General features: G+C 38.6%; 1 protein-coding gene across 2 annotated transcripts; it reads right to left on the bottom strand.

The window, feature by feature from the left end:
* Positions 1 to 653: 653 nt before the first annotated feature.
* Positions 654 to 13,175, bottom strand: kif15 (kinesin family member 15). 2 transcript variants are annotated; one of them, XM_044167767.1, is made up of 35 exons: positions 12,993 to 13,175; positions 12,671 to 12,701; positions 12,023 to 12,209; positions 11,787 to 11,863; positions 11,638 to 11,675; positions 11,442 to 11,539; positions 11,162 to 11,341; positions 10,693 to 10,902; positions 10,467 to 10,592; positions 9,901 to 10,023; positions 9,631 to 9,778; positions 9,348 to 9,439; positions 9,039 to 9,248; positions 8,526 to 8,703; positions 8,289 to 8,430; positions 7,531 to 7,672; positions 7,220 to 7,387; positions 6,656 to 6,784; positions 6,407 to 6,512; positions 6,075 to 6,240; positions 5,838 to 5,988; positions 5,641 to 5,726; positions 5,447 to 5,525; positions 5,245 to 5,331; positions 5,047 to 5,151; positions 4,767 to 4,889; positions 4,458 to 4,604; positions 4,246 to 4,341; positions 3,954 to 4,118; positions 3,010 to 3,104; positions 2,834 to 2,900; positions 2,710 to 2,747; positions 2,472 to 2,604; positions 1,996 to 2,127; positions 654 to 1,878 (listed from the first exon to the last, which is right to left on the bottom strand). In XM_044167767.1, exons 1-35 carry the CDS (start codon positions 13,009 to 13,011, stop codon positions 1,804 to 1,806), a joined length of 4,149 nt encoding a protein of 1,382 aa, XP_044023702.1. In that variant the 5' UTR covers positions 13,012 to 13,175; the 3' UTR covers positions 654 to 1,803. The 2 variants fall into 2 exon arrangements, with proteins under 2 accessions (XP_044023702.1, XP_044023703.1); XM_044167768.1 differs by having other exon boundaries at positions 9,348 to 9,427.
* Positions 13,176 to 14,391: the final 1,216 nt, after the last annotated feature.

The raw sequence follows: 14,391 nt of genomic DNA, 5'->3' as shown, positions 1-14,391 counted from the left end.
AGAAGTATTCAAATCATTTACTTAGGACAAAGTTGAAAAACTACACTATACAAATATATAAGTAAAATCCCTGCATTCAAAATTTTACTTAAGTGTAGAAGTAATAGCAACAGAATCAAAGTATCAAATGTAAATGTGCTCATTATGCAAAATGGCCCCTATCCGTTTTATATTAGTATATCATTGGATCATTATTATTGATGTATTATGTAAACAGTACTTTAATGTTGTAGTTGATCAAGGTGGAGCAAATTTTAACTCTTTAACTACTACATATAGTGTTGGGCAGTTTAATCTATAACAGTGCATTATCGGTTATAAACGGATCATTTTTGTATGTAAAATCTAGTGGAGTAGAAGTATCAAGTACCATAAAATGGAAATACTCATTGCACTTAAGTACAGTACTTGAGTAAATGTACTTATCATCACTGATACCACTTGCATGTAACAAAAATGTCATATCTAGCATTAGTAAGTCAAACGTAACTGGTAATCAACTTTTGATTTACCACTATTAGATATCCAAAGACCTGGATTAAAGAAAATCTTCATCCATAAACTATATTTTGTGAGTTTATTTTTACTGTCCCATTACTTTAACTGTTCAGGAAAAAATACCACGAAACATGAAGCCAGACATTAAAGCTTACTAGAGGTAGAAAAAAAAAACCTTTTTAATTACAGTATTAAAAAGAGAGAAATGTTCATTATGCTAAAAAAAGACATCGACTACACACCTCAGTATGAGAGGAAAAATACAACCACTATACCATGGATACAACTCAGATGGTCAGTTAACAATCACAGCACCAGATATAAGCACCTAAAAGATTCTGAACACAAAAATGTTCAGTTTTCACATTAAGATGTTATTCAGCATTGTTGTAATTCCAATGTAGTCTGAGGACAATGTGCCTAGGTGTACTAATGTATCTCCAAAACAACCCCACCAGACCAAGAAAAGATGGAGCTGGACTAATGGAGGTTTTGTCACAGCTGGTCTGTCCATGCTGCTGTAACAGCAGTTCAATGTAAATGTACAGTATGCCTCCAGGTAAAACTTTGTAAGATGTTTAATAATATGAACATGCCATAAGCAAAATCATTACTGCACATTCCCTGAATGAAAAAATAACAAAAATCATGAATCACAATGTCCTTGTACTTGAAACCCTTAAAGGGGCAGCTCACCCCAAAAATACATATTTTTCCTCTTACCTGTAGTGCTACTTATCCATCTAGATTGTTTTGTTGTGAGTTGCCGAGTTTTTGGAGATATCGGCTGTCTGCATTTTTTGAATATAAAAAAGGAACTATATGGCAAAGTCTCTTTCCATAAATCATGACCCGGTTACTCAGAAAATTCACAGACCTTGTTGTGAGCAGTTTCATGTAGGAACTATCGGTAGAAAGAAAATAGTTCCTACATGAAACTGCTCACAACAAATCCGTGGATTATCTTGAGTAACCGGGTCATGATTTATGGAAAGAGACATTGCTGCTGTTGTTGTATTTTTTGGCACCACAAGCCAAGTGCAAGCCAAGTGCCAACATCTCTGCAGCCGATATCTCCAAAACTCTGCAACTCACACCAAAACAATCTAGATTGATACATAGCACTACAGGTAAGAGGAAAAATATGTATTTTTGATTTTGGGGTGAACTGTCCCTTTAACCAATTTTATTGACCAAGTCAATAAAGTAAAAAAAACAAAAAAAAAAACACAGTAAAATAAAAACAATTTTTCCACTGGGAAAGATGCAAGTTCACCTCCATTCAAACAATTAAAAATCAGGGATTTACGTCATCTCCAGTGGCAGACATCCAGTGCTGTCTCGCATTAAGCTAATCTCCGTTCTGAGCTTTTCATTTTCCTTTAAAACAAAAGAAATGCAGAAAGTTGAGTGATGTGTTAATGGTATTCACATGACCAAAGAGAATATAGAAGAAAGAAAGAAAAAAAGATTAAAGATAGTAGAAATGTTAGTTACCTCTTGAAGTTTGGTGTTGTCCTTTTTAAGCTTCACCAGATATTCAATCCTCTGTTTGTGGTTCTTATGTCCCACAAGTTTTCCGTTCTCCTCCGACAGCTGAACATTCTGCTTACGGAGAACCTCGTTCTCCTGTAAAGCAGAAAATATATCAGCATATATATATATATATATATCATATCAGTGCAGTTATTGTCAGTTATTAGACAGCACTCACACAGGTCCTCCTCATTTGAATTTGAATGTCACACTTCTCAAATTAAAAAGTCCTCTAACCTGAAATGCCCCTATCAAAAAAGTTGTATGGTGAAATCTCTAACTTTCCACATTGTTGGCCCCGCAAAGACAGTAGGTTATCTACTGTAGTATCATGCTTATTACATTGCGCCACCTTGTTGTCGTAATCAGGCTATCTTCCAGAGTAAAATATCACTGACTAGTGAAAGGTATACTCATCTACTGAGTAGAGTTCTGACCTGGAGTAGTTTCTCCTCATCCTGTATCCTGTGGCTCAACTCTCTCAACTCTAGACAGCGGTTCCTCAGCTCGGTGGTCAGCTCCTGAACGCAGGTTTGAGACTGCGCCAACATCGACTCCTGCGCCTGCATTCTTATCCACAGCACAAAACAACAAAGACAGAGCTTGTCAAATGTCAAGCATTAATGAAGGATCAGAATAACATGCAATAACAAAACGATCGATTTATGTGCTTACCTTTTTAGAGTGTCAGACAGCTTCTGCATGATTTTGCTCTGTTAATGAATGAGAGAGGAACAAATATAAAATGTATTATTTAATTAAAAAAAATAATAAAAGTAGCAGATAAACAAATACAAACCTTCTCTGCTCTCTCCTCCTGTAGCTCTTTGACTATGGACTGCTTGATGGCGTCATTCAACTCCTCACTGAAAATTACAACATAACATTATTAATGTTACTTGTGCCATTAATAATGGATGATTGGATGTATTTTAGTGCCATGGATGGCTGAATGACTGGATGAATAAACTCAACCCATTATCATTTCCATTCTGGCTCTGCTTGTTGTAAAATTGGTCAAGTAAAGCCTGGATCTCCATTCGGACCATCTCTTTCTCAGTCAGCTGCGTCTGAAGACAGTGAAAATACATTATCAATATTGATGGATTTCAAAGTCCATTAAGAGCTTAAGACCATTAAAACTTATGTCATTGCATTTATTCAAAAATCCAATTAATGTTAACAAAAACATTTAAATGCAGTGATTTAAATTGAAACGTTTTAAAAATTAGTCTAGTCTAGAGAGACTAGTCTAGAGTAGGCTTGCATCATTGTGTGATTCTGTGTGTGTGTGTGTGGGGGGGGGTGTCGTGCTATTTAATTACTTTACTAATATTATTATCATTGATCTGTTTTGCGTTTCCACCGCAGACAGTACTCTTAAAATGTAAGCGGGGTTGTTACCAGGGCTTCAGGGCTAACCCACTTCACTTTTCCAGCAGGTGGGACCCCACAACAAGGAGACAAGCTTTTACTGCACTTCTGAGCTCTGTCTTAGAATGATCTCTTCTGCCCAACCCCGAAAACTTGTGTAGCCGTAGAGCTGCTAGGTAAAAGTCGCATGAAAGTGTAAATACGTGGTAGGCTACAGACAGAATTAATTAAAATAAAATACAGCATACAAGAGAAAAACAATGGTTTATTCATGTATGTACACACACCTTAGAATTCACCATGGCAGTGTTTTTCTGGCCCCTAAAAATAAATTTAAAAAAAATCAACGAGCACTTGCAGCTAGATAGGCATTGCCGATTGATTCAATCCATCGTCAATTCTCAATGACACTCGGCCCAAGCCTAGTCTAGAGTAGAAAACAAAGACACTAAACTAGGAGAGTCTGCTATAAACCATAATGAATGAATATTTCAGCCCAGTGATAAATGGCTATAGATTAATTTAACTTTTGCACAAAGATATACCTTAAGCCTTCGGATCTCCTCATTCTTTTCAGCCCTCTCGGCGTTCAGCTCGACTAAAAGAATCTCCATGGTCATCATGGAGGAGCGTCGATTCTCCAGCTCCCTCTCCTGGCTCTCCAGCACCTGGGTCAGGTCCCTGCTGAAGCTTCCTGGAGTGCAGGGTGTCTTGACAGAGAAAGAAAAAAGAAAAAGAAAAGATGAACACATGTTGCATTTCTGACTGCTAATTTAAAAAAAAATACTAATAGGACAATAGAGAGAATAGAACAAATAAACCACAGACAAGTCTTACCCGTGGTAATGATTTAGGTGTTACTGTCGGCTCAACAAGGGATTTGAAATTTCCATTTCTGATAGTTTTTTCAACAGTTTCTTGCTGTTGTTGCACCTGGTACAAAAGGAGAGTTTTGGTAATCAGTAATTTTGATAAGATGTTATCCTTTAGACCTTTACCTTACTGATTATTTGTTTGTTCTGTGTTGAGATGATAAAAACAACCTTCACCTTCTGCTGTAGATTCTGTATCATGATGTCCTTCTTGGCTGTTTGCTCTTGAGATGCTTGGAGGAGGCTGTTCTGCTCATCTAAGACCTTAGTGAGTCTCTCAACCTCCTCAGTGGCATAAGCAACCTCCTCCTGCAGCACTTCGACCTGAAGACAGACACACACATTATATATATATATTGTAGCTTCGTTATTTAGCCTAATTTTTGTTATCCACAAAACTGGTCAGAACATTAATCACGTGTAGTAAATATACAAAAACTCAAACAAAAATATATGAACAGAGGTGTTCAACATGATCAAACTTACCTCTATTTTGTTGGATGCTACCCGCCTGTCTGAAGTTTCTTTCAGGTCACAGATTTCTGTCTGCATCTTAGAATTTTGCTCCTTGATATCCTCCCTTTCGAGGCAGGCAGCGTTGTACTTGGCCTGGAAGCGCAATGACATTATTATTATAAAAATTACTGATTCAAACATAACAAATATCTACAGTATGAGGTGGTAGAGTAAACGAATAAGTAACTACGTCAAACAATTAAGTTATTTAAGACATAAACAGGGCGGAATAGGAGGAGGAGTAAAGTACTGTGATGTCTTTGATGTCTCCAGACAGGTGGGTAATGGTCTGGTCCTTCTGGCTCAGCTCACAGCGGAGGTCTCTGGTTTGGTTAATCAGATCTAAAACAACATCCTGTCAAAATACACAGGTGGGATTCAGGAGGGTAGTAGACACAGTGCAATTATATTTAAAGAAATAAGAAATGGGAGAGACACTCAGGCTTACTTTGTCCTGTTCAATCTTCTGCTCCAAGCATTTTATCGTTTCATTGGCAGAGTTTAGATTTTGCTCAAGATCAACAATTGTGGATGCCTTAAAAAAATAAAAAATAAATAAATCAGACAACCAAGATTAGCCACTGAGCTGCAATTACTGTTATGCCAAATAGTTCTAATTTTAAAACATGCGTACTGTTCTCATGACTGACCTGTTGTTGATTTTGTTCTGTCAGGTCTGAGACTTGTTTCCTAAACTGTGTATTCTGCTCCACTGTTTCAATAAGTTCTCTGAAGGCAAACACCAAGGTCACTCATGTTAATGTAACAGTTATTTTAAATGTTGAAAACTGTTATAAGCAATAAAAAGAAAAGACAATTATTGAAATAGACTGCCAAAACTCACTTCGATGTACTTTCTTTGTTTTCTCTTAACTGGGAGATCAGGGTGCTGGTGCGCTCTTGCTCAGTCTGCAGAGAAATATTCAATTCCTACAACAGAAGAAAAAAAAAGAAGAAAAAGAAATAGAAAATATAGACAGTTAAGACAGCCTAGATTTCAAGATAAAAAATGGCCATAGTTTAGTTTATGAGTTCACTAACCGTGAGCTGTGCCTTCAGTTTATCAATCTCCTGCTGCCTGTCCTGCAACTGCTGTCTTGTCTGATCAGCCTCAAACCTGGTTTCAGCATGCAGCTGGTCAAATGAATCCTGCAGTGTCCGATGCAGCTCTAGAAGCTGCTCCCACTCCAGCCTGGAATGAAGACATGGTAGTTGTGGGCACATAAACAAAACATATCAAGAAGAGTCACAATGCAGAGCTATTAGACTCATGCTTACTGGACTTTGTCAAGTTGGAGTTGTGTACTGATCAGATTGTTTGAAAGCTGGCTCATCTCTCTCTGCTGCTCGCTCTGGCCATCTCTTAGCTCGTTCTTCACAGCGGCCAGCTCCTTATCGGACGACTGCAGCACCAGGCGTAGATCTCGGATCTCATTCCTCAGCACTGAAAGGAGGGGAAAGGGAAAAAAAAAAGAGAAAAAGAGTCGTCACCTTGGCACTCTTGTTCCAACCTCCATCTGACAGAAACCTCCAAGGTCAAAACCAGCAAAGGTCCAGGCAGGTGATTAGTCACAGGTGATTACAACACAGGAGAAACATCAGAACTTTACCTTCTGCGGCTTGCTGTTCAGACTGAAGGCTCTGGTGCAGCTCACTGACAGTTTCTTGCAGGTTGAGCTGATCTCTGTTCTTGTTAGCTCGCTCAGTAGAAAGTAGCTGCATCAGGTGTAAAGAACAATTAGGAAAACAGAATAGTTACGTTAAGAACATCATGTTTTCCAAATTCCAAAAAATATCATTTACATAAAATAAATTTAGATAAGACAAAATTGTAAATGAGGAACATGAGGAAATTTTACCTGATCCTTGCGATCAGACTCTTGTGATATCACAGCGATCTCTTCCTCAAGTTTTGCAATTTGCTGCAACAGCTTGCTGTTCTTTAGCTCCTCCTCATTCAGCTGTGTCTGGACACGACTAGCTTGCTCCTGATGAGAAATTAGAGAAAGTATGAGACGATGAGAGGACTTTATGCGTTTTTTGTACACACATTTAAAAAGGTGGGGTATGCGATTTTAATCCAATACACATCTTTTTGTCAAATTCAGCGAATATCTCCTCACGGTCCGCTAGCTGTCCGTTCAGTGTGTGCGCTGTGTTTCTACACAACCCTGGCTCTGTAAATGGGAAATAAACAAAGTGGCTCGGACGGAGCCACACAACACTATTCCAGCCATGATTTGTGTGTCAGGTAACATTAAATGACTTGCCCACGGACATTCAGCTAACCCACAACCTAGCTAACGTTAGTTACATGACTTGCTGTGTTGTTGTTCACTCGATATCATGGCATTTGTCATGGTATTGGATTTCTCCAGAATTGCATACCCCACCTTTAAAAGGGATAATCCACAATGATGTACCTGCACTTGACGCAGTTCTTCAGTCAAGGCCATCTCGGTCATGTCTGAAGGAGGCTGCTCGGCCCAGATGTTGTCTGCATAATTGTCTGTCCCATTCAGGTGGTCCGGGCTAGAGAGAGGCACGAGACGGGTCCGCAAGTTGTATGCTTTGGTGGGCGTGGTGAGAATCTGGTAGAATTGATATTTTAAGGATAAAAGGAGAATTATTTTTCACAATGCTTGTTACAGAATCTGCAAGACAACGAAAGCATATTGAATAAAGAGAGGTTATAGCTTTTCTCACAGTGATCTGAATACAAACATCCACTCACCTTTATAGTTTCAACGTGAATTCTGTTCAGCTCAGAGACCTCCTGTTTCTTGTAAGCGTTTGTGGCATCCAAAATGTTTTCCAAATGCCTGTTGGACTTGTCGAGGTATTTTTTCTCAGACTCCAGCTGAGACATCTGTTTCCTAGAACACAAAGCATCATTCAAAAACCACATTAAGCTCTGCAAAACTAACTTTCTAACTCTATAAAGACATTGCATGAAAAATGCCATCTTTCATTAAGATCACAAAATAAATCCACCTTACAATGAAAAATAAATAGGATATTCTAGTGGTCTAAGTAAAAACAGCTTCTCCCTAAAGCTAGAAATCAGAGCGGTGTGATAATAATTTAATGTATACAAATAGTGAATTTAAAAAGTAACACCATTAAATATATGGAACAGAGCAAGATATTGTTTTACCAAATTAACCAGCCCAAATCGAAGTCAGGAAACTAAGATGCTTTTTCTTTTTCTAATTATAAAACTGAATAAACTCCTACATCCATTTGGCTTTATTTCACTGTACAGACAGCAGCTATTGACAAAAAAAAAATGCATCCATGAAAAGAGCCTGTACTATGTCCTCACAAAGGTTCTGCTATTTACTGTTACTGGATTTCATGATGGCAAAAGGTCTTGGCATATATTTCTAGCCTTTAGAGAGGCTTTTTCCTAAACATCTGCTAAGCTTTTCTGGATTATGCTCATGTGAATTTGGTTTAAGAGTGGTTTTCTTCATTAAATACCCTCCTTACTTGGTGATTTCTTTGTACTCCTCAAAGGCCTGAAGGGCGGCTGTGAGGTCGGACTGTTTCTGAAGCAGCTGAGCCTTCAGCCTCTCAGTTGTAGCTACCAAGACAGTTTCTGCAGCCACAGGGGTTGAAGAGGCTGCTGGAGCTGTGGACCAACATGAGTTTATTGACATGTATACAGATATAGGATATAGTACATTTACTTAACCCTTTCTTGGATGAAGCGGATAATTATCTTACTCTCTGTGGGTCTTTCTGCGTCCATAGCCCTTTGGAAGGACTCATCCAGCTCAGCAGCAACTTGGGCTGCAACCTCTTCAGCTTTCATCACTGATTCAAGAGAGCGGAGTTGACGGTTCTCCTCTCTGAGGCTGTAGTTCTCTGCTGCATATCGAGTCATCTTTGGGTGATGTTCAACCTAAAAGGGCAGAAGTGCGTACACAGAAAATGGTGTTGAACAGATGCAGCATTTTGGGAATTTATGGCCATTATTTCAAGAAAAATATTTAATACAGAGGATTTAGGATTATTGTGCCTTTCAGGGTAAACAACTATGAAGAAACCTATCTTGGATTTTAGAGGAAATAAATTATGTCATTTGAATTGTCTGCAGCAACTAAAGCGTGCTAAAAAGGATGTTTTGACATCTGAACTATAGGTCCTCCACACTAGCCATATAGCCACACATTATGCAGACATATATCGTCATCAGCAGTGTGTTAAGGAGTACTCAAATGGTATTTGATTTTGTACCTGATCTTTCAAAATCTTTATCTCTTCTTTCAGCTGGTCAATCAGAGCCTGAGACTCCTTGTCTGACAGTAAGCCTGGTCCTGCCTTCAATTTTTTCTCAAGGCGAGAGATGTGGTCCTCTCGAAACCTGACAATCATTCGGCTGGAATGGATGAACTTGTCTTTCTGGGTCCAGGCCTCCTCAAGCTGAGCCACCTTCTCGAGCAGCATCTGAGTATAGTCAAACATTACTGTAAGTTTCCCTGCACCAACATTATTTCCTCACAGCAGCAAAAAGACATGACAATGCAAAAAAAACATTTCCCATACCCTCTTCTCCTCTTCTCGCTTCCTCCACAGCCGAACAGCAGCCATAAACTTTGCTTTATATGAGACATCATGTTGAATTTCTATGGATGGACCTGATGAGAAAAGCTGATTTCCACTTTTGCAACATACCAGAAAACACTTATTTAAAAACATGTAACTTTAATACATGTAACAAAGAGTTTCCCTTCGGGGATCAATAAAGTATTTCTGATTCTGATTAGTGTATCACATTTTTAATGTGTGGGTGTTATGGTTAACATATGTTTGATCCATGTATTCTTACCCATGGGGAGTTCAGGTCCTACTGGCGCCATATCTCTCCCATAATCCACTGCCTGAGAAGCCAGTGCTTGTGCAAGTTGCTCCTTCAGCTTCTTCACCTCAGCTTGTAACTGCCTCATATTTCCCTGTGTGTCTTCATTGATAATGGCCTGACAAAACAGAATAATTGCACAGGGATGAGATTATAAAGTGCTCTAATTTTGAAATCACCAGAATGAGTTAAGTCTATTCTGTTTTAATAGAATATAGAGTTGCGTTTGATGACAGATACTTTATTCTTGATCAACTTTGCTCTTTGGGCAAACTGCAAGGTGGACAGCGTTTCTCCAAAACACTTTGAACCGGGGTGTACATTGGCTATGATGTAAGTCTTTGCATTTCCTCCAAGAGAGTCCTGAAATAACAATAAAATTGTTACAGTGAATAATATATATTAAAATAATAAAGTGCAATTACATTGTTGAATGTAATATTATAGAGTTATATTCTACCAAAGCAAAAAGAAGTCTATAAATGAATGTGAGGCAAAATTTGAGATTGATACATCCTTATATCAATATTTGTTCAGTTCATAATTAGATTGAATGTGAATTACAAAATCTCTTTCCAAGGCAAACATCGATAGCAGTTTCAGTTGACATAACGGCAACATGAAAACATGTATTTTAGGTAATAATTGCATTTGAGTCATTTACAAATGTTTCACATAAAAACCACTGAACATTACTGTACATACAATCCCATAATTCCAGGGAAGTTGACTACACGCTGATACACAGCAACACATTCTCCACTGAAGCCACAGCTAAGATGTGTTTTGCATTTAGAAACACTCACCCTAAGCAAGAAGGTGAGTTTCGAATCTCTGTAGCAGATGTGGCGGTTCTTCCCATTGGACACATCAACCAGTGCCATGATAACTTGACCAAGGCACATGAGGGAGCGATTGATACTGCTGGCCTCCTGAAACAGAAGCAATGCAGACAACAGCAGTTAGCAACAGCAAATATCATAAATGTAGTAGTACCCTAGTATGAAACTGAATTCATGGATGAAGCTTCACCTTGAGTCTGGAGCCTTCGGTGTGTGTGTCTTTCTGCCTCTCAGACCCTGCCAGATCTACCAGGTTCAACTGAGACATTCGGATGTTCACCACTTCATTGATGGACTCTTTGGACTCCAAAGTCATGGTGAACACTGCATGAGATCTGGAAGATTCGCGGTTCATGGAGGTGGAGGCCACTCGTCGATTACGCCAGCCCATAGACAACACCTAAGTGGTTTCAAACACAAACTCTGTACACTCTCACAGTACATTTTAATGTGATCTCAACTGTGTGTAATAATTTGATACTGCTCAATAAAAAGAACACTTTATATTGCACAAAATTATTTTTTACATTATGATAATTGACTGAATACAAGGTATATAGGAATATAGGTGTTTCATGCCCTCTAACTAGTCGGACATGAGTGTTGCATTATATAGTACAATAATCTTCTATGAGTCATAGCAAGCAAGGGATTTATACCTGGTAGGCTTCAGCGGCTGAGTTGACAAACTTCTCCACAGCCCCCTCTACAAATACACCTTTCTTGATGTTCTCCCTGAGGAAAAGGCTGGCTGAGGCTGTGTCCAGAAGGTCATATATTTGTTCATTGTATATCTCAATAAACGAACATTTGCAAAGGAAACTCTTGGACTGGGCAGACTTTAAGGAAAAAGAACAAACAAAGCACCAAATTCATTAGAAAACAAACATGAAATATTGGTTTACAACACCTTCATGGTGATGAAATGTTACAGCTCACCCTTTCCACTTCTCTGTTGATGAGAAAAAACAGGTACTCAAAACTTCGAGGAATAACCCCCCTTAGTTCATCTGTGAAGTTATCCAACTCAGTTGGTCCTAGAGCGAGAGAGAAAAAAAGTGTCACTACAAATTTTCTATTGCTGGATCTTAAAGAATTTGTAGTACACAATGTAAATTATACATTGAATTCTCACCAAGCATGGTGAACGTTTTCCCTGAGCCTGTTTGTCCACTGCAGAAGCAAGAGAGGAATCCAATAAGGAATTAAATGGAACGCAGAGCAATCGTGGCTTAAAATATTTAAAATTTTATACTGTACTTAAACAACGTCAAGACCACTTACTAGGCAAATATAGTACCATTGTATCCATTCATGTAAGACTCAACAATATTCTTGGCCACACTGGAGAATACAGAGTCCTGTTGAAGAATGACAGATAAAGATCATGCACACGCCGACCAGGACCAACCTTATAAGTCACAGGCTACGTCCTACACTGACAAATTAGGTTACTATTTGTCACTCAAGCTGGTTTTACCCATGCCATGTTGGCAATACAATAACCACGTGCTCCCAACCTGAGACGTGTCCATGTCAGCAACATGATCATACGTGAAGGTTCGTGGTTCTGGTTTTGAGAGCAGACGGATGGTGTTGGGTGAGGTGACTGTGAGACACAGACTGTGATCCCCATCTGTGGTTAGCCCAGTACCCTGGGTCAGAGGTCGCACTCGCACAAAAACTTTGATGGAATCGCTGTCACTGCTGTAGGACCAGGAAACAAATAAAAACCTTAACACTTGTAAAACATACAAATTGAGCTGATGATGTTGAGAACTAAACATCATCATGACAAGCCGGTAAGTGTTTGTTACTACAGCTGCTCATTAAGTTTGAAGGACATGAAGATGTTTATCCCATTGTAGCTGTTCTAAGTGTACATTCTCCTCAGCCAAAACAGTAAACCTAGCATAATAGTCAAATTTGCAATCACCTTAGAAAGAATAAAGTGCCCACACAGATAACTTACTGTACATTTATGGTATTAGCCCTGATCCAGGACCGTATACTAAGGGGTATGGGCAAACGACTAAAGTTATAGGTTAACGTATTTGTAAATGTAACGTTAACAGGTGCATGAACTAACTTAAGCTTTTAGCAACGTAGCGCAGTGTTGTCGGTTTTCGTTTTGATGTAACAAGCAAAGCGTCCTAAAGGTACATTACCTGGCAGCAAGTTGGGTTGAATCGCCGGATCCTGTCAACAAAATTATGAGATTGTTAACATTTGTTTAGCTGATAGTTTGACTTCCTAAAGCTGAAAAATAGTGTATATACACTAGTATCGGTAGTTAGCTAAATCAGTAAAGGTATATCAAGGATAGTAGCGTTAAAGTGAGTTAGCTAAGTCATATTAGCTGACTCCGACTAGGATAACTAGCTTGCTAAGGTTATCAAAAACAGTAAGTGTTAGTTAAGTTTGACTGTCTGTGGCATGTTGACAGCATATTAGTTTGGTAACAAAACAAATATGTGTTTAGTGCTCTACCTTTTCCACTGGAATTCATTGTTGACAAAAGAAGATGGTCGCCGTTATGTGGTATAATTAACTTTCTTCATAGCAGAGCAGACGAAAAAGGACGGCACTGTTTACATACATGCTTCGAAATTGGCGGGCAGGTCTGCCTCGTCTGCCTCGTCTATCGACCACCTCTTCCTCCTCCTCCTCCTCCTCCTCCTCTTCTTCGTCTTCTGATGTTTTATGTCGGTTGGCAGTCAACGTTATGTTGCATTACCGCCACCAACTGGAATGGAGGGTGGATCAGAATTACTTCTTCTTCTTCTTCGTAAAGTTTTATGACGGTTGGCAATCAACATTATGGTGCATTATCGATCTGGACTCTAACTATACATTCACTAATTGTAAAATAAAATAAAATAACATGAGAAAAATCAATTAAAAAACACACCATAGTAATATTCTCTTTATAGGTTGGTCACTACTACTACTTCTTCTTCTTTGTTTAAAGCCGGGCTAAACCAGCGTGAAAGGTGCATGCCGCCACCTGCTGTTCCGGAGTGTGCAACATCATGACTTGAATAGTTCTGGATATTAAACCTGTTTCCTCTGTGAAGTTGATAAATTGATATACACAAACCAAAGACACCCAATTGTAAAAATGCATTATACCAGTTTAGTATTGATTTGTAAAGCATAAAATGTCATATTAACTACTAATAAAATCAATATTAATACAGGTGCTGTAAGTATGGTTAAGTCAAAGATTGATTTTAGTCGCTTAAGTAAAGAAATATATTTTTATATATTTCATTTTTTATTCAGGCCAAACTCACAAAGGCTCCCGGAAACTATGTAAGATATTTGGTCAGGGCACAGGTGAGATTTCATTGCCACTGACAAAATTGCTGACCAGAATTTGTGGTACTTAAGGTTTCAACAGCTGACCAAGACAGTTTATATTCAATATTTTGTGCACACAAGATTGGCCAGACAGTGCTTGACTCACAGCTGTAATTATCAAGATTTCACACTTTAGCTCATCTTTATTGTTTACTGGTTTGCAGCCAGGCATTAAAATGCCTAACAGATCACATAACAATCCACAAAGACGCTGTAATAAAGACATAAAACAATATGGTTAAAGGAACAAAAAATACAACCATCGTCAGCAGTGTATTACAAGCCAAAGATATAGGCTCAAATGTCAATACATTATTATATCCAAACTGATGCTGTAATACACTTCCTATTTTTGTCTGTTTGGGGCCACAGACTGAAATTTGTTTTAGTCTTCAAACAGGGATCAGTGGCCTTTCTCTGATGCTCGAAATAAAAAAGCAATGAGAGAAGTCTCCCCGCCTCACTTCCCACTTCGCTCTTTTGTTTTGACACATTCAAAGCAATCAATGCATTGGCCCAAGTTCGT

The sequence above is a fragment of the Siniperca chuatsi genome, linkage group LG15 (assembly GCF_020085105.1).
Source record: "Siniperca chuatsi isolate FFG_IHB_CAS linkage group LG15, ASM2008510v1, whole genome shotgun sequence".
In the NCBI taxonomy this organism is placed as follows: Eukaryota; Metazoa; Chordata; class Actinopteri; order Centrarchiformes; family Sinipercidae; genus Siniperca; species Siniperca chuatsi.
The sequence above is the reverse complement of the archived record's forward strand: the minus strand, read 5'-3'. Positions and strand labels throughout refer to the sequence as shown.

What these genes read in the sequence shown, in the direction of transcription:
- kif15 (XM_044167767.1), bottom strand. An exon ending in GAAAACGTTCACCATGCTTG is followed by an intron (nt 11,540 to 11,637) that starts GTGAGAATTCAA and finishes CTCTCGCTCTAG; the next exon opens with GACCAACTGAGTTGGATAAC. An exon ending in CAGCCGCTGAAGCCTACCAG is followed by an intron (nt 10,903 to 11,161) that starts GTATAAATCCCT and finishes GAAACCACTTAG; the next exon opens with GTGTTGTCTATGGGCTGGCG.